Source organism: Biomphalaria glabrata, chromosome 5 (genome assembly GCF_947242115.1).
Source record: "Biomphalaria glabrata chromosome 5, xgBioGlab47.1, whole genome shotgun sequence".
NCBI classification, from domain to species: domain Eukaryota; kingdom Metazoa; phylum Mollusca; class Gastropoda; family Planorbidae; genus Biomphalaria; species Biomphalaria glabrata.
The window spans coordinates 8,485,211-8,510,144 of NC_074715.1; the positions used below are offsets into that span (position 1 = coordinate 8,485,211).

General features: G+C 34.6%; 2 protein-coding genes across 3 annotated transcripts in view; one reads left to right on the forward strand and one right to left on the reverse strand.

The window, feature by feature from the left end:
- LOC106076304 (uncharacterized) overlaps positions 1 to 24,934 on the forward strand; it is a 114,503-nt gene that overhangs the window by 12,942 nt on the left and 76,627 nt on the right. The gene's annotated exons all lie outside the window — the stretch shown is intronic.
- Positions 6,911 to 24,268, reverse strand: LOC129926174 (uncharacterized). 2 transcript variants are annotated; one of them, XM_056028523.1, is made up of 3 exons: positions 24,113 to 24,265; positions 23,420 to 23,455; positions 6,911 to 13,474 (listed from the first exon to the last, which is right to left on the reverse strand). In XM_056028523.1, exon 3 carries the CDS (start codon positions 12,607 to 12,609, stop codon positions 11,620 to 11,622), a length of 990 nt encoding a protein of 329 aa, XP_055884498.1. In that variant the 5' UTR covers positions 12,610 to 13,474; positions 23,420 to 23,455; positions 24,113 to 24,265; the 3' UTR covers positions 6,911 to 11,619. The 2 variants fall into 2 exon arrangements, with proteins under 2 accessions (XP_055884498.1, XP_055884497.1); XM_056028522.1 differs by lacking the exon at positions 23,420 to 23,455 and having other exon boundaries at positions 24,113 to 24,268.

A 24,934-nucleotide genomic window follows, 5' to 3' on the forward strand; every position in this document is an offset into this window, starting at 1 on the left:
CGAAGCAGGACGTTTTGGCGCCGCCGTTTTGGCGCCGCCGTTTTGGCGACGTCGTTTTGGCGCGAAGGTCGTTTTGGCGCAAGGGACGTTTTAGCGCGAAATACGTTATGTGCGTTTATTGTATTATTTCTTTAAAAAGAATTAATGTGACTTATCATTTACTACATTTAATGTGTGTTTGTGTTTCACATCATTTTCTTGTGCGCAGAAGAGAGGGGGCGGGATAGGTGTCACATGTAATGACCGTTCCCAAGGAGATGATCGCCAGACGCATGACGCCAACGACCTGTGCTCGGTGCTGGTATTGTCTTCATTTGTTTAACTATACCTGCGTCAATGCGAGATGTGTAACCCAAATCACCCCTACCCAATTTCTCAAAATATATCTTTTCAAAGTATCTTAGTGTCGTGAATTTGTTTCTATCTATTGTCGACCCTAGTGTTTGTTTACATTGGTGGATTCACGTTAGAGTTTGTACTGACCACATTCCATGTCTTGATCTTTACTATGTATGGAGTTATTGTCGTCAATTAGCGTAACAGAGCTTTAGATGTTAACATGGTTTTTGTTATATGAAAGTATTACACTAATGTCAAAAAAAAATTGTCATTTGAAAAGAAATTGAAAAATGTCATCCAGTGTGATTAGCAAAACTCACATATAAATAAAGGGGAGGGGATAGGATGGCATTACCATTCAGGAATCTGACTTATTATAGGTCTATTTTCATGAAAAAGCAAAACCTTTATATTTATAAAAAAAAACAACAATTTGTGCGTGCTTATTAAATTATCGTCAAATTATATCTCGCACCAGCGCCAAAACGTCTCTCGCCAAAACAGCGGCGCCAAAACGTCAAGTACCAATTTAATGACTTTGTTGAATTAGATATAAGAGATATAGATTCCAGATCTAGAGAAAGATACAAAATTAACAATAATATTCTTAATTTAAAGCCCATTTTTTTTGGTCTTTTTTTTTCTTTTTCATTTGAGGCCACCCATTTATTCGCCTAACGCCTCCAATTTCTTTAGACCGTTCAACGTACTTTTTTTTTAAAGATAAAATCTGAATACATTATTTTTAGCGACCCTCCTAACAGACACTTTTAGTTTTGGGAGGTTTGTCTGTCCGTCCCATTTAGATCTCAGAAACTAGAAGAGAAAATGAAAATCGGACATCAAGATATTTTACATCACTCAAAGTCCTGATGCAACGGCTTCTTTTTCTTTTCCATAAGTGAACCATTTAATTTTTTAAATTATCTATGCAAGCAGAATTTTCAACAAATAAAATACATCACCTTTTAATGTAAAACTTCAGGGGATGTAAGATTTTTTAAAAAGTCACAGACTTCTTCATTAATAACTCCAGCTTTATTCATAGATTTGCTCATTGGTACAAAACAAAATTGCATCTAAGGTCACAATGGAAAAAAGGTCAATGGATTATGATAAAATATATTTTCCATTTATTAACTTTCTCATGGAATGGAATACTCATTCAAATGTTGTTTTAAAAAAAAAAATAAAAGAATTTGATACGAACTCGGATTAGCTATAAGTTTATAAAAAAACGACCTATTTTTAGAGCGCACAGTTTTGACATATGATCATTATATACTAGACAGTCTAAAAAAATAGAGTTCAGATCTAGATATATTTATAATATGCATGGGCGCCAGCAGGATTTTTAGGGGGGTGCAAGTTGCCACCTATGGCTCAAAGTAGTAACTTCAACTTTTTTATTACAAAGTATATTAAAGAAAAGAATTGGTGCCCCGTCGCCCCCCCCCCCCCCCCCCAATACCTATGTGATATTAAGTTCACTGTAAATAGTTGTTTCATGGAAAAAAAAAATAACGGTAAAAACTATTTACATGTCTATCCTTGCGACCCGTGCTTTTTAACGGTCAATCAAAGAAAAAATGCAAACGCTGCCAAAACTGTCAATAAATTTACTACTGAATTGCTTCTTGTCGCGATGGACAAGCTGTCGATGAACGCTTATCTGGCAGTTCTGATATTGTTCTGTACCTTGCGATTCTTGAATTGCTTTAGGATTTAGATCAAGACAAACAGGTGGAACTGAGCATGAATATTGCTTGAAAAGCGAGACGTTAGTGAAGAAACTAACGAATCAAGATATGAGATGTAAATTGTAAAGTCCTGTTCTGTAATAATTCCAAAATGCAAACATGTGATTTTTGCTCGGTGTATCTGTCCACTTTAAAGTCTCGGCAGCACCAACTCATTACCAAGTTTGTCTGCCAGCAGTGTCAGATCAGTGTCAGTGCCATCCCTGAAGTGTTTTTCGGCATGGTCAAGTGGGCTTTTGCTAATGTGCTGTTGAGTGGCCGCCAGTGCTAAGATTGACAGACTGCAACATAACGGAAACTGGTTAATAATTGACGACAATTAAGACAAATCAGAAACACACGAGAAGCAGGCGATGATTACGCATTGTCTGCTTTCACTTACAATCGTTATTTTAAAACAGTCAAAGATCTTCTCAAAGTTGTGACTTAAAGCGCGAATTAATTCGTGTTTCTCTGTCCATCGTGTCTCACACAAAAAAGATAAATTTAGCCATGGGCGTAGCGAGGTTTTTGTTCGAGTGGGGGAGTGTTGGGGCCAACATCTATATTGTTATAAACCTGGTAGTAGCACAGATGGTGGTAGTGGTGTGTGTGTGTAGTCAGCCGACGCAAATCGCCCCAGACCAGCGCTAGACGAGCGGTCAACCCTGACGAGTTACGACGATCGGCCGAGACGAGTGTCAACATGATGGTTCGGGAAGGATCGACGTCGAGAACAGAGCTCAGGAGTGTCACGAGGGATGTAGTCATATGACCACCCAGAATGGTCGAGCGACGTTCTTTCCGGTTCTAGAAGGCCAGCAGGGACACTATATAAAGAGCGAAGGTATCAGAGAGCAGTCAGTCACAACTTCCCGATCTACAGTTCGTTACAACGGCTCAGTACAAGTCCGAGACGAGACAGAGAGACCAGTGCAAGAGTTGATACGGCGGAGAGATATTTGTACAGTCTTGTGTTACGTGCTGCCAATTGTACAGTATTGGCTGTAATTTATTGACATTAAACTATTACGTTATTTTCAAGCCCAGAGTTGTCAAGTTCTTTAAGTTGGTGGTGTCGTTTGGTGCAATTTACAGCGAGCCTGGATAGGGAGATTCGTAACAATATATATATATATATATATATTTATATATATATATATATATATGTATGTATGTATGTGTGTACATAATTAATCTTTATTACATTCTGACCCTTCATTCTTTCGTAAGACGTTTATTGTGCCCTAGAATAGGTTCTTCCTGGAGTAGTGGAAAAATGGTAGACTTTACGCCCTTTCCAGCAAGGAGGTCTAGGATAGCGATAGGAGCTCACGCTGCGCGGGAGGAAGCCCCGCCGCCATGCACTATTTTCCAGTATTGAAAGCCAACAAAATGCATATTCTGAGGTATCTACTGTGCATTATCCTGCTATTTAAATGTTTTATATCAAAAACCTTATGTGCTATTCTTACTGACTTAGATACTCTCGCGACATTCGGCGCATTGGGCGGCAAGCTGTTTTTACATTATTTGTCACTGTCAATGTCTGAAGCTCTTCCCACCTGCTCAGAGGACCTCCATCAAAGTGTAGCACCAAGTTGTACTAGGATGTCATCACAACTCATATGCGCAATTCATTTTGTCCGAGAACATGTCCCGCTAACCTCATGCGATGCTCTGTCACAACCTTACTAAGAGGTCGACTGCCAGTTGGGCATAGGATTCTATTGATTGAGACCCGATCTCTATAACTGACTCTTAAAATCCTTGTTAGCCATCTTTTTTGAGCAACATTTAGTGTTTTTGAATTTCGGCATATGATTATTCACAGCACTTTATTAATGGAGCCCAGCCACTGGTAGAAATGTGTAACCTCTCTTGATTACGCTTTGGAATTAGGTGACTGTAGTTTGCTTTAGATTTTAAATCGAAAATGGAAGTTTATAGTCAAAATCATCTGTTGGGTGGTTTTAAACTAAAAAATCTCTAGATATTTTGTTGTTGTTTTTTTTTTAATTCAAAACCTATTTAGCTACGCTCATAGAATTTGGTAATGTAGTTTGATTTAGAATAATATTGAAGAGAGAGGCTTTCAAACTCAAAACCATTAAACTTTTTAAAAAGTCATCTGGATGAGAGTGGGTTAAACTCCCCCCCCCCTATTGGCTTCTCTACGCTCAAAGAATTTTAGTGTGTAATTTGCTTTTTTAAAAAAATATTAAAGAGGTATAAAGGGGTGTTTAAACTAAAAACCGATTTGGCTACACTCATAGCATTTCGAGTGCGTACTTTGCTTTTTTTTAATATTGAAGAGGTATTTTTTTTACTTCAAACCCCACTGAAAGGGGATTTCATCCTAAAACCTATTTGGCTACGCTCATAGAATTTTCGGTGTGTAATTTGCTTTTTTTAGATTGAAGAAAGGGTTTTATTGTACATTTCGGAAGAAGTTTTAAAATTAAAATCTTCCTTAGTTGTGGTTTTGGAATTAGAGGATTATCGTTTGCATTTTTTTGTTTAGTTTTACAGAAGAAAGGGATTTGACTGCAAACTCCCCTGGTTGGGGGTTTTAAACTTAAAACCTTTTTGGTTGTGCTGGGGCTAAGTGATGGTTTAGTATTAAAACTCACCTAAAATAAACAAAATCGTTGCAAAAAAAAATGTGTCACTAAATTCGAACACCAACCTCTTCCGCTACGCCCATGAATTTAGCACCAACGCTCTAGCTTGGGACTGTTACGGAAGAAATAGTAAATCTTCTTGATGACACCAACTGCATTGCGTATATCTGAAACGTCATTTAGGGGGCATGACGGGGGCAGCCATCGTAGCCTTGGCCCAGTAGTTTGCCCATGTCTAGACTGTACATAATGAAATCGCTGACAATGACGTTAGACACAGGTAAGTGCGACTCTCTTAACAACAGGGATAAAACCAACGCTTAAACACATCTATTTAGTGCCAGAGATATCTGCATTTTCATTACCGAAATACCAAGAAAACGCAATTAACTCATGCTGTTGCCAGTGCTCCGTCGATACAAATCAACGTTTTGACTCAGATGGCACGGGAAGAACTTTTTTATATCTCTTCAATCGTACACTGGTGGACGTGTTAAACCTGCTATTTCATTAAGCGCTAACACTGACCGCAACTCCGCAAGTAGTAAATACATTTACCAAGATGACTGCACACCTCAATCTTGCTCAAAGAAACTTTCCCATATATCAAATCAAAAGATAGCTGGCAAGGATTTATCATTGAAAACAAAAAAAAAAGTATCATATTTAAGCCTATAATGATAATTATAATTATGTGCAAATAAAAACAAAACGTCACAGTATTGAATAGTGAGCCTATAATAAAGCATGAAGTACAGATTAGTCTATTCTAGTTTATTGCAATAATGGCTTATCCTTATTAACTTTATTTCAGTGGAAGCACTACAGAAGGTAATTGATTTGAAGGTGTAAAAAACTGGCTAAAAGTTGACTATTCAGAACTCAGAAAGGTGCACGTACATGGTCAGCTTTCAATTCCTGATAAGCCTAGGCTAGACTACTACAACTGTACTTCAGTCACCAGTGGAAGCACTACTTGTTCAGTTGTTAATTAGATTTTGATTGATCTGATGGTGCAAAAAAATGCTAACATTTGGCTGCTCAGAATCCAGGGGGTGCACTTGCACCCCCCTGCGGGCGCCCATGCATAATTGTATTTATAATTTGAACAAATTTGTTATTATTAAGGCAATAGCTTATCTTCTGACAGCTTAGGGTTACAGATTTATTTATTATGTAAACAATAGTATCTAATTAAGAAATGAATCGGAAACAGCATAGTCTGCCAAAGTAGATCTACACCATTACTCGGTACCAAAAGGCAAAAGGCCTACTATTACTGATTGGCCTATGTCTAGTAATTCTAGGATTGAACGTGTAAAATCATACGAGTTCTAGTCTAGATCTAGATTCTGTATCAAGATTCTAGTTCTAGATCTAGATCAAGACTTAGATCTAGTTCTAGATTTCGGCTTAGACTTAGATCTAGTTCTAGATTTAGGCTTAGACTTAGATCTAGTTCTAGATCTAGATAGACAATGGAGATATTACTTTTTTTTTTTTTGCGAGTGAAAAGTCTTGGTTTTGTCCAAGTCTTTAAAAACATTTCTTGTTAGCTCACTACCTAAAGTAGGTCAATTATCTTTTTCGTGTTGCCAATTTATCTAATTTTGTAAGAAGAATAAATCTTTCTGAGTCTCTCTTTATTACATGTTATATGTTATTAATTTTGATGGTATGGATAAGTAAGGTTAATAATTATTAGTTTAAAACATATATGTGTACGCTAAATGAATATACGAAATTGCTGTGGATGAGGAGTGAAGCATATGGAACCGGAAGTTCGAATACTGGTGAAAGATCTTTGTAGACCACTTCGGGGGCCGAGTTTGAGTTTGTGTTTCCACACAAACAGTATTTATAACCTTGTTTATATTTATTTTACTTGTTTGTTACTTTCAGTTACTTGAGATACAACCAGATTTAAACATTACGATCCTTATAGTGTACAATATGCCTGGACGATCAATTTAAACAATCTCAAAACGCAAAGTGTCTACCAGATCTATCACAAATACACAGAACCAAAAAGAGGAATTGTGCTGGGAAAGTAGACCATATGGATGTGGATCCAAACTAGGCCCTACTACATCTTTTTACATCAGGATTTTATATTAAATACAAAGTTATAATATTAACTCTTTTATTTAGGGTAATAATTCTAGTTACTAGTGACATGCATATATACTAAATAAAACACGAATCAAATAATCCTTACTTATAATTTTTATTATTTGCTTGATAAAAGCTTTTTCTAAAACTTAAGGTTAAGGCTGGAGGCAAGGAAACACTTGGCGCTGGATCTTATATTGAGGGTTATTAAATTTTTCTATAGATATACACGAAAAGGAATCAAAATCTTATTAACTAGCATACAATCAATAAAACATCTGAGCCTGATGGTATTCATAGTACGTTTTCCAAAGAGTTAAGAAAATGCTTTTATTGGCACTACTTAATCAGGGGAGGGTACCGAAGGACTTAAATAAACTAATGTCACTCCCCTACTTAAACTAGCATCACATGTAAAATCCTAGAACATAGAAGTAACACTTAATCACTTTAAAAACATAATGTCCTTACTCCAAACCAACATCACTTAAGAATATATATAGATCATGTGAAACTTATCTAATAGGACTAAATGATTATATTACTTTTTAAATTAAAAAGAAAGTTTCAATCATTTTAAACAAAAGTTTACAAATATACCTTGCTTTAAAAGAAAAAAAGAAATATTTTGGAATAACTAGCTCATAACACCAATGGATTTAAGATTTCCTTATTTGGAGATAACATAACAAACAGTAATAATAAATGGCTGTTAGTAAATATCAATAACAGTAAACTAAGGTACACCTAAATGAAAATTGTAAGGCCCAGTACTGTTTCTAATTTATATGTTTACGAAATTTCATTACTTCAAGAACACAAGTTTTATTATTTACAGATGATTTCATAACATAAAGAACAATAAAAACAACACAAGATGCAGACATTTTCCAAAGAGAATTGGTTGAAACACAAAAATGGGAATCAGACTAAGGCATGTCTGTTCACCAAGAAGTAAAAATTACATACTTTCCACAAACTAAAATTTAAAAATTACATACTTTCCACAAACTAAAATTTTAAAAATTACATACTTTCCACAAACTAAAATTTAAAAATTACTTACTTTCCACAAACTAAAATTTAAAAATTATATACTTTACACAAACTAAAATTTAAAAATTACATACTTTCCACAAACTAAAATAAAAAAAATTACATTCTTTACACAAACTAAAATTTCGAAAAGTATTCAGGAAAACCAGTGACATGGCAGAATTTAAGTCATTGGTTAATATGCATGACTAGATGCATGACGCGTAGGACGTAATCATTTTTTTTTTGAAGTAACGTCTGTATTATATAAGATAAGAAAAGAAATGCCCTATCTTATCTTTTATTTTACGGTATAACATAATAATTGGCCTCCTTTAGTCAAATAACGACTATGGTTCATCTCGAACACTTTTTTATAAGACTGTGGAGCCCTATTTTGGAGAGACACTCTCGTCCACGTATATTGCACAGTATAACATTAACATAGTGTTGGAATTATTAAGGAATCAAACAAAGCATTGGGATTTATTTTTTTTAAATTTGTAACAAAAGAAACCGGAACATAAACTAAAATGTTATTTAACCTTTATTGGGACTATTGTAGAATTTGCATCCTCTGTTTAGATCCCTCAACTTAAGGAAATATTTAAAACAACTAGAATAGACACAAATTAGTGCGCGAGATTTATAACTGTTAGGACACCATTAGGAATTCGGCCCCCCAAAAAATCTTTGTTTGTATAAAGGTTTAACTTATAGTTCTCGACAATGTCGTGACTAATGAATAAAAGAGGACGAGAATCACCAACAGATCCATAACTTTTAATCAGGGGAGGGTGATTTTTTCCAAAACCTAGCACTATCGTCTTTTTCCTTGGCCCAGTCTGCAAAACAGCTCACAGCTCAGCAGCAATAATGCTGGCTAGAAGAGGAAGAAGAAGAAGAACGCTATCGTTCAGACGGTCCTGTCAACCCTTAGCTCTATGTCTAAACAAACATAGACAGAGAAAAAAAAAGTGGTCTATATTACAAATAGAGCAGTGTTTTTCAACCTTCGGCAAAAAAGAATCTCCCCCAAAAAGTTACGTTCATGGCGAGATAATTGCCCCCAGCTGGGTAAGCCAAACGTTTTTAGTTTTCATTTTTGACTGCAGAAACGTATTTACCTGACATTTAGAGCTCATTATTCAACCTTTCAAAAAAGCAGGTCAAATTAAAGAAATAAAGTGACGTCTGGGCAAAGGCCTATACTGAAGTGTGAGTAACAATCGAGTCACAAGTAATGTAAATATATCTTCCTTAGATGTATTTATCGTAATATTATCTTCATTTTAAGCAAGGCCTCTTGCAGTCGGCCTGTTTTGGTCAGCATAAGACGTCAACAGAACGATGGTTTAACGCTTTCTTGGACTGGCTTTAAACGCCCAAAGTGTTTAACCGTCAAGACCTTTTAAATATATTTTACTTATGAATTTATAGGTTCAAGCTGCTTTGAAAATATGGCCCATTTTTCCTTGAAAAAAAAATATACCCCACAGATTGAGAACGTTGATATAGATTATGGCTTCAGTGGACGCGGCGAAAATAACATTTTTTTGAAAAAATAATATTTGAAAAAGATTTAATTTATAAGTGATATATTTTGTTCAATATGCTTTATTTTGTTACAGAACTAAAATTCAAAGCGATTACCCCAACCGCCCACCCTCCTTGATCCGCAAGTGGCTATTATTCGGGTTTTAGTGAAAGTAGGCCTAAACCCAGAACACTACAGGCGGCTTAGTTAGTTAGTTTTTTTTTAGTTTCCTGGATATTTAGCTTAACTACATTAAGTGCATTATTCGAAATCATTTATCAGCGTCGAGTATCTTTGCATTGTTAACCTTTCACCTGTGTTATTTGATAATGTGAGTGTTACCTCCATTTAGACTTATCCTCACTAAACACAGAGCATAGTGGTCTTACAAAAACAAACGAATATTCAGACTTCCTTAAAATAGAAAATTAGTTAACTAAATGTAGAGATACACCAGGACTGACTTCTGACTGACTTGTAAAAGTAAAGCACTAATAGGGTTCAAAACACTGACCCATAATTTACAAATACAAAAAACTAAACTTAGTGCGTCTTATTTTCTAGTGTCTTTAGAACATGGAATGGGTTGCTTGAATCAGCCAGAAAAACATACAGCTTGGCATAGTTAAAGACACTATTTAGCACGCACGACTAGATTGGCACATTAAATCCATAGAAAGTAATTATTTATTTCTTTTGACAAAACGTCTGTCATTTATAAGATAATATACATTGTCTGCGAAGGTAATTTTTAGCCCGCGAGGTGGGGATCTTGGTAAAAAAAAAATCAAGAAACACTGACCGAAGTTTTAAACATTAAAAAAAAATCAAGAAACACTGACCGAAGTCTTAAACATAAAAAAAAATCAAGAAACACTGACCGAAGTTTTAAACATAAAAAAAAATCAAGAAACACTGACCGAAGTTTTAAACATAAAAAAAAATCAAGAAACACTGACCGAAGTTTTAAACATAAAAAAAAAATCAAGAAACACTGACCGAAGTTTTAAACATAAAAAAAAAATCAAGAAACACTGACCGAAGTTTTAAACATAATAAAAAATATCAAGAAACACTGACCGAAGTTTTAAACATAAAAAAAAACAAGTTATAAGTATGTAAATGAGGTCGCATATATCTGTTGATCCAATGAAGATTAAAGGAGGCGCGGTGGCAGAGCGGTAAAGCATTTGACTTCTATATCGGGGATTCCGAAATCAAATCCTGGTGAAGACTGGGAATTTTTATTTCGGGTTCTTTTGACGAGTACACCCAGCTCTAATGGGTACTTGACTTTAGTTGGTAAAAAGTAAAGGCGGTTGGTCGTTGTACTAACCGTAGGCCACAGAAACAGATGACCTTTACATCATCTTCCCAATAGACCGTATGGTCTATAAAGGGAAACCTTTTTTTTACTTTAATGAATATTAAAGGTCCAGATTTGATTCTTAAATATTTATTTATGGCACTCGCTAACTAAAGATATTTTTTGATATTTTAATATGATCTTGGAATAGTAAATTATAAATATTTGTTAAAAATAAAAATTAAAACAAACTTTAATGTAAAAACATAATATAATAAAAGCATAGAATTGTTTGTACAGACGTTTGCAAATGAAATACAAGTTTTAAGATATTGAGCAAAGCAAAAGCAAGTAAATACTTACAAATCGTAGAGTAAAAAACATGCAACAACAAATAAAATATATGGCAACTAAATTTGTAGAAGCAGTAAGTTTTATGGCAATGCTATATATATGGCCTTATTGGCATATTAATAAACATAGTGTTAATAATTCTTACAAGCGCAAAACCTGGTCTTTTTCTTTCCAACTTCTCGTGTAAGTTGAGAGATTTATTCTGTATACACATGTAAATTGTCGTTTAATTATAAAATGTTTAAAAATGAATTTAAAAATTAACAATAAAATTTTTATTTTTTTTTACAATTAATTTTCAGCATTAACATCTTCTAAAATATTCTAGTGCTTAAACTAGCTTCCTAAAATTTAACAATTAACTATGTTTCGTAATTATGTTTAAAAAAAAGACTTTACTATTTTAATGTTTTGAAAACTCTAAAAAGCACATTTTGGAAATGTTTAAAGTAAATGGGAAAAAAAAATAATTTTTTAGCTGTTTTATCAGTCAGTTAGCCACAATATTCAAAACTGCTAATATTGTGATGCAGATAATTAATTGAATACTTTGACTTAGGGACAAACAAAAAATTATGTCCGTGGTTTAAAAAATGTAGCAATGCATTTGCGACCAGTCTTAACATCCTCTATAACTATTGCTAGTTTTTGGTCAAATTTGTAAGTATGCTTAATGGATGTTCCATCTTGTGTCAGTATCACTTTGACTCTATCATGGCCTTGCATCACATGCTCGTTGGCTAACCTCAGGTAAGTCTCCTCGTTCACTTGATCAGAAGGGCAAACCTCGGCCCCGTGCTTAGAGAAATGATTGGCAAATGTCATAGGACTTGAGAAATGTAAACAGTCATTTACCATTAACTCTGAGCATCTATTTACAATGACTGTGAATCTATTTTTGTAATCTTTTTTAACAGCGTCATTTTCCATAAAGTTTTCTATGGCTTTACTTTCTTTGGATACTAAATTCTGCAAAATAGCTGTACCATTAGTGCTTTTACTTAACGCTCTGTAGATAAATTCCCCACATGCACAGAAGTCAGAGACGTTACTAACTTGATTTAGTCCTGCAAACACAACCATAAGAGGCAAATTGGTTTTCAGTTTAGCATTATTCCGAAGGAGGTCAAATAAACGTTTGATTTCCGAAGGTTTAATATTATCAAAAATAGTTCTTTCATTAATAGTAACATCTCTCAAATTCTGATTAAAATAAACTGAAAGCTGTTTTTCTCTTTCAAAGATCTGTCTGTCGAACTGAAGCTCGTAATTTTTTAATATTGATTCAATTACTTTGATACTGACACATTGTGAAAAACGTAAATTCCCTTTCTTCAGCTGTTCAGTTACATCAAGAATTCGTATTTTCTCGTTGTAAGTTAGGCCATGGAAGGCCCAGGGATGAATCTTCAATTGACCATTTATATCAAATAAAGAAAGAATTTGGCTACAAAAACTAGTTTTTCTTTGTTCTGTGTCACCAGGTTGAAATTGAAAAATTAGTAATACATTTTTATATTTTTGTCGGTCATGTTCTATTAAAGATTGTTTTATAGTTGACATTTTGTATTGTATAGAAGTACGTAGTCAAAATATTCCTGATAATTTATATCAATGGTTTAACAATATTTTTTAAAATTAAAATTTTATATTTTAAGGGCGATAGTAGCAACCAAACATAAAAATACTAGATCTATTATTCAAATAGTGTAGCAGATAAATTTGTTTAAAAAAAAACAACTTTTTTTTTCTTTTTTAGACAGTGATGGGAAATGGGGCTTTTGCAAGGTTCGAAATGTTTCCGGTATTACAGCGACTGTCCCTCTCCTCTTTATTGATGGATTTGATTGGAGGGTATGGTTCATCAACGTGAGTCGAAGATTCTTCCTGAGTGTCTTTCTGTATCCACCAAATATGATGCTTTGGGATTGTATCCGGCTTATAAAGATCTTCAATGGAGTAACCTTCAATGTCCAGTCCAACAGTTAAATCTTCTTTCCAAAAATCAATTGCTTCGTCAAATGTCTTTAACGCATCGCTTCGCTCTATCCTTAAACCGATTTTGTTTTCGTCAGTATGGAGAGATTCATCTATTTGAAAATCTTTGAACTCCTCTAAAATAAACTGCAAAGCTGATCGATATTTTAAAGCACAAGGTCCTTCTTTTGGTTCAAAGTAATAGCCGAAGTGTAGAAGTACAGAGAGTATTTTGTCAATGTTTTGGGTTAAAAGGTAACCTATGATTTCTTTTTCTTCTTTTTTGAACTTTATTTTCACTTCACAGGCAAAGAAAAATAAGTCCAAAATTTTTTTAAAATAGTTAGTGCATTCTTCTGTATGGATATCCGACTCTTTGATTTTTTTCAGAGCACATTTTAAGTCCCAAAAGCACTTGTCTTTTTCAGTGGTCATTACCTGGCTTTAAAATCTGAAACGGTCATAGGAAAAAAAATATCTTAATTCATAAAAAGATAATTATTTTAACATGTCATTAGATTTTTTGGGCACGGGAGTTCTAGCTAGCGCCGTATGTTAAATGTACAGCCATCGATACAGAACCTAATGTAGACGTCATTATGCAGGCGTTGTCTCATTTTATTGCTAGAAAAACTATTACAGAAAAGTTTCGGAGCAAGCACAAAAACCAGCTTCACACCATTCTTTTTATAGACGTGAGCAGACTGGCCACCGTTGTATCTGATTGGACCCTTGAAAACCTCTAGGCCGTACACCTATTCCACGTGAAAGACGACTGCATGCTAAGGTGAATATTCTTTGGCGAGCTTAAAGGTGGATGGTGTAACAGTGCCCCCCCCCCACCCTTTTCGCCTTTATTGACATAGTTGAAAGTAGCTGGCAGAAGATGGTTTCTGAAAGAGACAGTTGGATAGCTCTCACAAATGCTTCGGGAAACATATTTAAGACACAAAGGAAGGCCCTTATTGAAGACAACAATGAAGACAAAGAAAACATAAATAGACACCCGGCGGACAATGTCTTTGTCTGCACTAGATGCAGATCGCAACTTTGCCTTTCAAAGTCATCTACAGTCTTCGAAATGGAAGACATTGCCATGATATAAATTAGATGATATGGTAATATAAGAAGTAATTTAAAAATCAAGAAAAGTTTTTAAAAGTACTTTAAAAAAAAAAAAAAAACTTATATTAGATCTTATTGTATCAAATAGTACGGATAGGTCATGTTATTACATTTTTAATATTGTACTAATTATTTTTGTTTAGCGCAATTCCATGCTATTGGTTTAATTAACGCCCTGGCCAGGAAAAGAGACAGGAAGGGAATGTAACCGTGATCGCTCAGGGCCAAAGCCTCGTCAAGGGAACTAATTAAATTTATACCACCACATCTGTTATGTGTGATTTCTTTCTCTTCTTCAGTACCAGACGAGATATTTTTTTAAATCAATAATTGATTACTATTTAATTATTTTCTTAAATTGATTCTTGTTATGTCAGGTATAGCAAATAATTGTACAAAATTTCTACTTGATCCGAGATTGGGAATGGGAGGAATAACATGTACAAAAATGTACACAAATTTTATTAAAGATACAGACACACAGACAAAAAGAAAGGGTTAGTTGATATTGGTTTATGTAAAAAATAAATTAAAAATAATAAATTCCTTGAGAATTTTAACCTCGGTCCTTTTTTATAGCTTTTATTGACTTGAACAAGAAGTTTGATCTTGTCAGCAGAACCGGCCTGTTTTCTGTATTACAGAGAATCGGCTGTCCAAACAATCTACGGAAACTAGTGTCAGCTTTTAATAAAAATATGCAGGGCACTGTACAGTTTGATAGTTCTGCCTCCACGTCACTCTTTATTAAGAGCGGTGTAAAACAAGGATGTGCTCTGGCTCCAACACTATTCAGTATCTTCTTTTCAGGTTTACTCACAAGCGCATTTAAATCCATGAAAAATGGAGTATATATCCATAGTAGATCCGATGGAAAGTTATTCAACCCGGCAATTCTTAAGCCAAAACAATGGGCCAACATGCACAGCATCTTTGCTCTTCTTACACAGACAAGACTACGCTGGCTCGGTCATGTCACTCGCATGCCAGATGGAAGAATCCCTAAAGACATCATATACGCTGAGCTTGCGAAGAGAGTCAGACCTAAAGCCACACAAGACTAGCTTACAGAGAAGTCTGCAAGCGAAACAAGAGAACCACGTTTATCAACCAAATATTTCTTAGGAGATAGCACAAGATCGGACAGCATTCTTCTCAACGTGGTAGACTGCTTTACATATCTGGAAATCACAATATCTAATGACAAGTCACTTTCATGAGAAGGAAAATGCACATCTAGACGTCTTCAATCGAGAATATGGCGGAATAAATCACTCCCTAATCCTACACATTTGCTGGAGCATCTATCTCCTCAAATATTCGATGGTAAATACAATCACATTTTGTATAAGCTTTGCTATTTTTTTAAAGTTTTTTTTTTCCTTATTTTGTATTGGCTTTTAGATTAGCCAGGTTAAGATGCTTTCCATCGGATCTTCTGTGTATATATACTCCATCTTCTATAAATTTAAAAACGCTGGAGAGTGCAACTGAAAAGATGTAAAATAGTGTACAATACAGTACGCATTCTTGTTATATCCCACTCTTGATGAATAATAGCCTATATGTCACATATTTGGTATACTAAGCTGTAAATATATGAGCAATATTTTCCAATCTAAAATTGATCAAAAACTTGTTGCGATAAACTTAATTGTTTGGCTATTGTATTTACTGTTCAAGAGCAGGATTAAAATGTAGATATTATCATTATTTTTTAAAATGGCAAAAAATAAAATAAGTAAAGTAGTAAGTAAAGTTCCCCTTTTAGACCTTGTACTCTTTACATCACCTGCCCTATGCTAAAAAAAATGCTATTTTTTTATTGCTGCAATTTAAAAAAGAATTGATTTCGAATACATTAACTAACATAAATACAATATAGAATATTTTTTTAAAACAGTGCACCATTCTGAGACACAAAAGGGGGGCATATTTTTATTCAATGAATGGATATTTTATGAATTAAAAGGAGCTGCAGCAGTTGTCATCCAATAGGACTTCATGAGTTACGCCGATGAATTTAAAAATACCATCTAATAACTTTATTTATCGTCCTTAACATGCCAGTATTTAATCTATAAGCATTTTGTTTTTTATAATTAAATTTAAATTTCTAATTTTAAAACATAAATCTAGTTATGAATCTGTTCAATATTTACCTAACCGTTTTTAATACATATATGTAATGCACAGGTGGAAATCAGTCATTGTTTAACACTGGCGGATCCGGGGAGTGGAGCGGTAAAGGCGATCGCCCCCCTCCCACTTGACCGACCTTCTACACTTTCTACACAAATTTATTGCTTATGCTAATAACTTTTACTAATTATTTATATTTCAACCTATTTTTAGATTATTTCGCCCCCCCCCCCCTTTTCAAGTATGTTGGCCAATTTGGTGGGATGGTGAGGGGAAGGGGCGATCAATCCCGCCCCCTCCCCCATAACCTTTCGAGAGGGAGGCAGTCAAATTGATTTGTAGAAATCACAGCTTGTTAACAGAATCAATAAAATGTCCACATGATTAAGATTTGTTATTGATATTTTAACCGATCTTTATATTATGTTGTTCCATGTTGTCCGATTGGGTTGAGTTGGGGGGGGGGGGGCAAAAAATATTTTGCCCTTCCCACCTAAAACCTTTGAGTTAAAGGGAACAGTGCCACTTGAATGAAGAAACCATAGTTTGTAAACAAAATAAGTTAGATTACTATATATTTTTTTTATTTTATGTCGCTGCTCTTATGACAACTTAGCCGACTCAGTGGAGTGCGGAGGGGGGGAAGGCGTTTGCGTCTAATGCCCTCCCCGCTCTATTATTATTTATATCTAGATCTAAATGTTATTTTTTATTTGTGTCGTTTATCTGTGTGTGCAGCAACTTAATAGATATCTTTATAGATTTATTTATTATATATAGATTAGGTTCTCTAGATCTAGATTGACTACACTCCAGAACTACATATATACTATAGATAACATGGGCGTAGCCAGGCGTGACCTCCGTGTGTCGAAGGCGCCGAGCCGGGGGGGGGGGGTTCAAAGGGCGGAATCGGAATTTAGTGACTGTTTTTTTGCTATGATTTTGTTTATTTGGTTAGTTTTCTGCTTCAATTATTATTTATATCTAAATCTAAATGTTATTTTTTATTTGTGTCATTTATCTGTGTGTGCAGCAACTTAATAGATATCTTTATAGATTTATTTATTATATATAGATTAGGTTCTCTAGATCTAGATTGACTACACTCCAGAACTACATATATACTATAGATAACATGGGCGTAGCCAGGCGTGACCTCCGTGTGTCGAAGGCGCCGAGCCGGGGGGGGGGGGGGTTCAAAGGGCGGAATCGGAATTTAGTGACTGTTTTTTTGCTATGATTTTGTTTATTTGGTTAGTTTTCTGCTTCAATTATTATTTATATCTAAATCTAAATGTTATTTTTTATTTGTGTCATTTATCTGTGTGTGCAGCAACTTAATAGATATCTTTATAGATTTATTTATTATATATAGATTAGGTTCTCTAGATCTAGATTGACTACACTCCAGAACTACATATATACTATAGATAACATGGGCGTAGCCAGGCGTGACCTCCGTGTGTCGAAGGCGCCGAGCCGGGGGGGGGGGGGGGTTCAAAGGGCGGAATCGGAATTTAGTGACTGTTTTTTTGCTATGATTTTGTTTATTTGGTTAGTTTTCTGCTTCAATTATTATTTATATCTAGATCTAAATGTTATTTTTTATTTGTGTCATTTATCTGTGTGTGCAGCAACTTAATAGATATCTTTATAGATTTATTTATTATATATAGATTAGGTTCTCTAGATCTAGATTGACTACACTCCAGAACTACATATATACTATAGATAACATGGGCGTAGCCAGACGTGACCTCCGTGTGTCGAAGGCGCCGAGCCGGGGTGGGGGGGTTCAAATTCAAAGGGGGGAATCGGAATTTAGTGACTGATTTTTTGCTATGATTTTGTTTATTTTAGGTGAGATTTTAATACTAAACCATCACTTGCCCCAGTACATCCAATTGTTTTTGAGTTTAAAACCCCTTACCAGGGGTTTTGAGTTTAAAACCCCTACCTGGGGTTTTTGAATTTAAAACCCCATACAAGGGGGTTTTGAGTTTAAAACCCCCTACTATTGGATTTTGAGTTTAAACCCCCCTACCAGGAGGTTTTGAGCTTAAAACCCCCTACCAGGGATTTTAGCAATTAAATCCCCCTCTTCTATAAAACAAAATTTAAAAAAAATGCAAATGACTATCCCCAAATTCCAAGAGCACAGTAAAGGAAGATTTTGATTTTAAAATCCTCTCCAAAATTTACGATAAAACCCCTCTTTAATGTAAAAAAAAGAAAATTACACACTTAAAATTTTGAAGGGGTTTTGAGTTTACCCTCCCCCCTTCTTCAGTAGGGTTTGAAGCTTAAAAACACCTCTTCAATATAAAAAAAAGCTAATTACGCAGTCAAAATGTTATGAGCGTAGCTTATTGGGTTTTGACTCAGTTTTGAGTTTAAACCCCCTTCAGTGGGGTTTGAAGGTAAAAAAAATACCTCTTTAATATCAAAAACAAATCAAATTATAGAAATTCTATGGATGTAGACAAAGAGGTTTTGAGTTTAAACTTCCCACCAGTGGATTTTCAAGCTAAAAAATACCGTTTCAGTATAAAAAAAAAAGCCAATTACACATTCTAAAATCTATGAGCGTAGCCAAAAGGGTTTTTAGTTTGAACCCCCCTCCAGCGGGGTTTGAAGCTAATAAATATATCTTCAATATAAAAAAAGCAAATTACACACTAAAATTATTTAAATGTAGCCAAGCCAATTGGGGTGTTTTGAGTTTAAACCATTCTCCTACAGATGGCTTTTTTTTTTAATTTTAAAACCCCTCCAGATGGTTTTGAGTTTAAAATCCCCTTAGAGAGCGTTTTGAGGTGGAAAACCTCCATCTTCTATATTATTCTAAAGCAAACTACAGTTACATAATTTTATGACCGTAGCTAAATAGGGTTTTGAATTTAAAAAAAAATAACTCCAGAGATTTTTTAGTTTAAAACCCCCAATAGTTGATTTTGACGATAAAACTTCCCTTTTCGTTATAAAATCTAAAGCAAACTAAAGTCACCTAATTTATGAGTCAGTTATAGAGATCGGGTCTAAATCAAGAAAATCCTATGCCGAACTGGGAGTCGACCCCTTAGTAAGATTGTGATAGAGCGGGACATGTTCTACGACAAAATGAATTACGCATAATAAGATTTGCGATGACATCCTATTAAGTACAGCTTGGAGCCAAACATTCATGAAGGTCCTCATAGCAGGTGGGAAGAGGCTTCAGACATTACCAGTGGCAGATTTTTGTGGAAACAGCAGACGGCAAATGCGCCCAAAGGCGCCGGAGGGTCTAAGTCAGTAAGAATAGCACATTAGTTTATGAAATATAACTTTTTAATAGTAGGAAAAAGCACTGTAGATACATCAGAATATGCATTTTGTTGGCTTTCAATACCGGTTCCAGAAATTGTGCTTAGCGACGGGGCGAAGCTCACTACGCTCCACCAAACCCCCTTGCTGGCAAAGGCGAAGAGTCTACATTTTTCCACTAACTCCATAGAATCCCTTAACGTGATAGATAACTTCAGATATCTGGGAAGCATAGTATCAAATGACGCATTGCTTTGAAGGCAGGTTGATATGTGATCAAGCCTCTAAGCGAGAGTGTCGTGAAATAAATCGCTCCGCCTGTCTACAAAAAATCAGTGTCTACCAAGCAGTGGCTCTCTCAGCCATACTTTGTGGATCTGATACATTAGTACTTTATAGAAAGCAACTAAGACTTCTTGAATACCTTCACCAAAGATATTTGCTCCTCATCATAGACATACTGTGGCAAGACCGCACTAAAAACAGCGATATTCTTGCGAAATGGTATGAACTTCTTATAGTCCGTCAGTCACGCTGGGCAGGGTACTTTTTTTTAATGAGCTGAAAGGTGGTCAGCGTAACAGAGATGCCCCACAATAACACTTCTTTGGAATACTAACGCGATGTTTTTTTTTAGTCTCTTAGGAAAAAAATGCGTTATTTTACTTTATTACAAGGTGCACGTTTTATCCAATAACGTAGAGATTATGCATCACTTGATATTTTGTAATAAAGACATAATAAATATACTAATTGCAATATTAAATGTCAGAACGTAACCATTTTAGAAGTTACACTGCAAAGACTTTCTTCCAAGCCAATAATAACCCAATAGTTTTACGCAAAAGATGCAATGTAAAACGACACGACGTGAGTTGTGGTTTGTCTAGACTGTAGGAGGACTTTTCGTAATTAAAAAAAAATATTCCCAAAATGACTTCGGGCATATATCCTTCCTTAACAAATTATTCATCCGAGCGATGCTCGGTCACCTGGTACTATATATATATTTAAGGAAAAGGTTTTACATTTACTACTGGGACTAGAAAATTCTTTGGGAGTATTGTATTTCACAAAGTAGAAAATAAAATATCTACTAAAATACTTATAAAAATAGTTACAAATAAAATGTAGATAAATAAGCATAAAATGAACAAATTGATAACTCAAAATTTTAGTTTAATTTTTTTTTTCAGTGCGAATGGCATTCTAGAATAGTACTGCATACTTTTTCAAAGATTATTTTCAGCAGAAAAAACAACAACTTTAAAGTCAGAAACATTTGCAAACTGTGCTGTGTCAAACTTTAAACATGTTTTGGCAATGTAAGTATAAAGCAAATCCTAAAAATCGTTGATAATACCGTTGTTAATGCTATAAATAATTAGTGGGTATTGTTTTTTATTTAAAAAAATGGTGTAATTATGTTTTATTTAATTTCTTTAATTTACATTATGAATGGGTTTATCAAATCTGTCTATAAAGAAAAATAAAAAAAAATTGTTTTCGTACTTTCTATGTATAATATTGAAATAATTTTTTTCCTTTATTCAATCTAGCCTCTCCATACACTATATAAGTTTGATGAATATTGATTAACAATACTATATTTGTGTGAAACAAAAGGATATACATTTTGTTATTAAAGGGTTTTGCTTTCAAAAGAACAGAAATATATGCTGTATTTGTGATTTAATCATATCAAATAGACGCTGATTACGATTTTGCAATCTTATCTTATATAATACAAACGTTTATTCAAAAAAAAAGATGTTAACTTCCAACGCGTCATACATTCAAGCATGCATATTAACCGATGACTTAAATTCTCCAAGCCACCGAATTTCCTGGCTTGCTCAGGCAGCTAAAGTGACGTATTGTCTAAGAATATAATTGTAATATAAGTCAATTATGCGATATCAAAAAATAATTGGACATAATTTATTTTTTGTAAAATAATATTCGGAACAACTTTATAATTAATGAAATCTAAGTCAGTATAGAGATTTTCATTTAGCATCTATATGCTATTTCCATTAAATAAAACCGAAACGTTTAAGCATGGAAATTAAATGTAATATAAGTTAGAAGAGCAAGCAAACATTCGTTGGCATTGATTTGTTTTCACAAAAACATCTGGAAAAATCTATTATAGATACTTAAAACTGTTCAGTTGTTTCGAAAGTAACATTAACATTTTATCTAAACGTAACAGACAGACCGACCAACAGACGAAACGCACAAAAATATCCTGATCCTAAAATAATGGGCGTGATATTTACGTACAAAGTGCATTCTCAGACTTTATAAACAAGCATTTATTTTTTTTATTTTAGCATCTATGACAATTGGTTTAAAAGTTTGGTGTTTTATAGTTTGAGAACCACACTTGCACAAATTATATACAGGCTTAGCGTTATAAATGCAGGCAACAATGATATTTATGTATGGAAATATAATAAGGTTTATTGTACAATGAAAAGATAAGGTAAAATGATAATGAATGGATCTAATGTATTTACATATTTAGATATATTATCATTAGATTTGAGAGCCAAGTGGTTTGAGTGTAATTAGGTTATCTTCCTTAGCTTTTGTGTGTCCGGTGCTGCCTTGTGGAGACTGGTGTGGCTGGCGCTGACCCTGTCTGCTGGTGGAGAGTATCCAGGTCGTGTGCAGTACAACTGTTCGTAGGGGCAGGGATCAGCTGCGGCTACCGTCAGTGGAGCAAGTGACGGGTCTTAGGCTAGCGTTGTTGTTTGGACGCTTGTGATGTATCTGTAGGGCTGAGGTATTCGCAGATCCGGTATCAGCAGACCTGGTATCAGCGGTGAGTGGATAAGTCACCAAGTGAAGATCACCTATAGATAAAAGCTGCAACGACATGATGTGTACGTCGGTTAGCCATAATGACACCATTGTGGAGGAGATGCCTTTCTAAGCAGGACATCTTCAGAATGATGTGAAAAAACTATAAGCTAGTCGTATCCTATTAAGGGAGATAACAATAATAATGGGAGATCCATAAAGGGAAGTAAGAAGTAGTAATAAGTGTTAAAGTAATACAAGTAAGGTTCACCAGCCAGGGATAAATTAATAATGGCTAAAGAGCTAAATACATTTGATAAGAATTATTAACAAATTCTAGTCCAGATAATGGGATGACTTAAACATTTAGCAGTAAAAGTCATGATACAAAATATAAACATAAAAGTAATCTACTTACATTATCCATAAGGAATGCACAAATCTAAGTAGACAACTAAAGTAGTAAATATATTCACCAATATATATATACACATTACTAAGTAAAATAATTCTCAAGCGCTTTACTAAGTTACATACCACCAATCCAAAGTGAAAGAAAAAGGGAATGAAAAAGTGTAGATCTCAAGCAAGAGAACTGTCCGTTCCCAATCAGGTCTCGAGCGAGAATGCCTCGGACCGCGAAGTTTGTCCAAGGCCTTGAGCTGCGTCTGCTCTTTGAAGTGACCAGCCACTCACGAAGGGGGATTCAACAGGGGAAAGCGTTACCTGGCGTGGGGAGGGGAGGTACAGTTCACCTTCGTATACGTCGGGCCAGTAAATGGAAGGGGCCAACGGATGACCGCCAAGGATAGGTAAAGGGAGGTGCCCTCTTGTCACGAGTCTAGTGAGGCAGGTGTCAGGGAAGGTAAAACGTGACATCGGTGCCTAGAATGGGGGGGGGGGTTGGATTGGAGGGGTGGTGGTAGTATGTTAGCGCTCAGTGGGCTAAGTTAGGAAAATCGATGATTAAAAGGTGAAAATAAAGTAATTATGTGCTGGGACTTAGTGATACCTTGAGCGAGCTAAGACGTGTCGTCACAGCAACTAGCTGATAAGAAAAAACACATGTATTTAATATTTATAATTTTTGTGAACATTTCTTGTACATTTTGTTAAGTATATTTGACTTAGTTATACAGAAAATACAGGAAAAAAAATCCTTCCTTGTTAACATATCGTAACATTATATCCCTTAAATTTATGTTTTGTCTTAAAATTGGTGTATTTTTATCTTAAAAATCGCTTGCATAATTAATTTCATAAACTTAACGGTTTGCTTTTAGAAAACCAAAAGTAGCCGTTAGACCTAAATTTTGCATGTCGCATCGCATGGTGAAATATTTTTCATTTCTTTTCTAGATTTTGAAATCTGTGTGTGACAGACGGACAGACGGTAAAATATATGTTTGTAATCGCACAGATTTATTATTGTTGGTCTAGATCTATTACAAATATGACTGATCAAAACTAATTGATAAAATTACACTTTATATTACCTATGTTTTTTTTTTACAAATATTTCAATGTAGTTCTCTTTTTATTAATACATTATTAAAATGATGTATTTCTAATGCTAACGAAATCTTCGATTTTAAATTATAATAATACATATAAAAAAACAAACCAAAAAAAAACAACAACAAAGAATTCTAAGTACATTTTGAATATGTTTTCAAAATGTATTACAATAGTAATGTATACTCACTTTAAATGCGTTTAAGATGATCAATTGGTCAAAACAGTCTCTGCAGCACGTCTTTATACTTTGGACACTCAGTTTCGTTTTCATTTAATGAAATGCCACTCTTCCAATTATTTCAACATGCGGCTACACTCCTGTAATGGGCGATCCACCCAAAAAAAAACCCAAGATAATAGCCATAATTAATGCAGCTGCATGGGGATGTGAAAATGAGTCAGCTTTAGACAGCGGTTCTTAGCTTTTTATTTTCTGTATTCCTTAATACAAGTCGCCACAATGCTGTGACCCCATGACTAAACAAGTGAGTATCTATGCCTTAGCTAATATTAAAAATTGTATTCATAACTAGTCGACCTACGGCGTAGCCTACGCCGCTATTTTGCAGGGCCTGCCTTAGGCCACTGCAATCTATGCAACCCCAATGGGCCCCCTTTCCTTAGACACCATGCTAATCCTAGGTGTAAATTATTAAATTTAACCATTTTATATCTTAAATTAGATTTTCAGCGGCCTCCTGATTTCCCAGGAGCTCGTGTAAATCTCATGAAATTACAAAATATACACACATAAAAAGTCCTGAAAATCTCCGGAGTTTATTAAAATCTATTGAAAACTCATAAATATATATTAAAATATTGACAAAATTGTCAATTTGGGGGGTCATTCAACATGGAATACGCCAATCCTACGCTCGATAAAAAAAAAACGGCATTATACAATACCCGTAATTGTGGAATCTGGTAAAAGAAGATTCTCGCTCCTTAAACTAATGAAGAATTATTTAAGGTCAATAATTCTCGTAGATAGATTGAAACATTAGGTAAT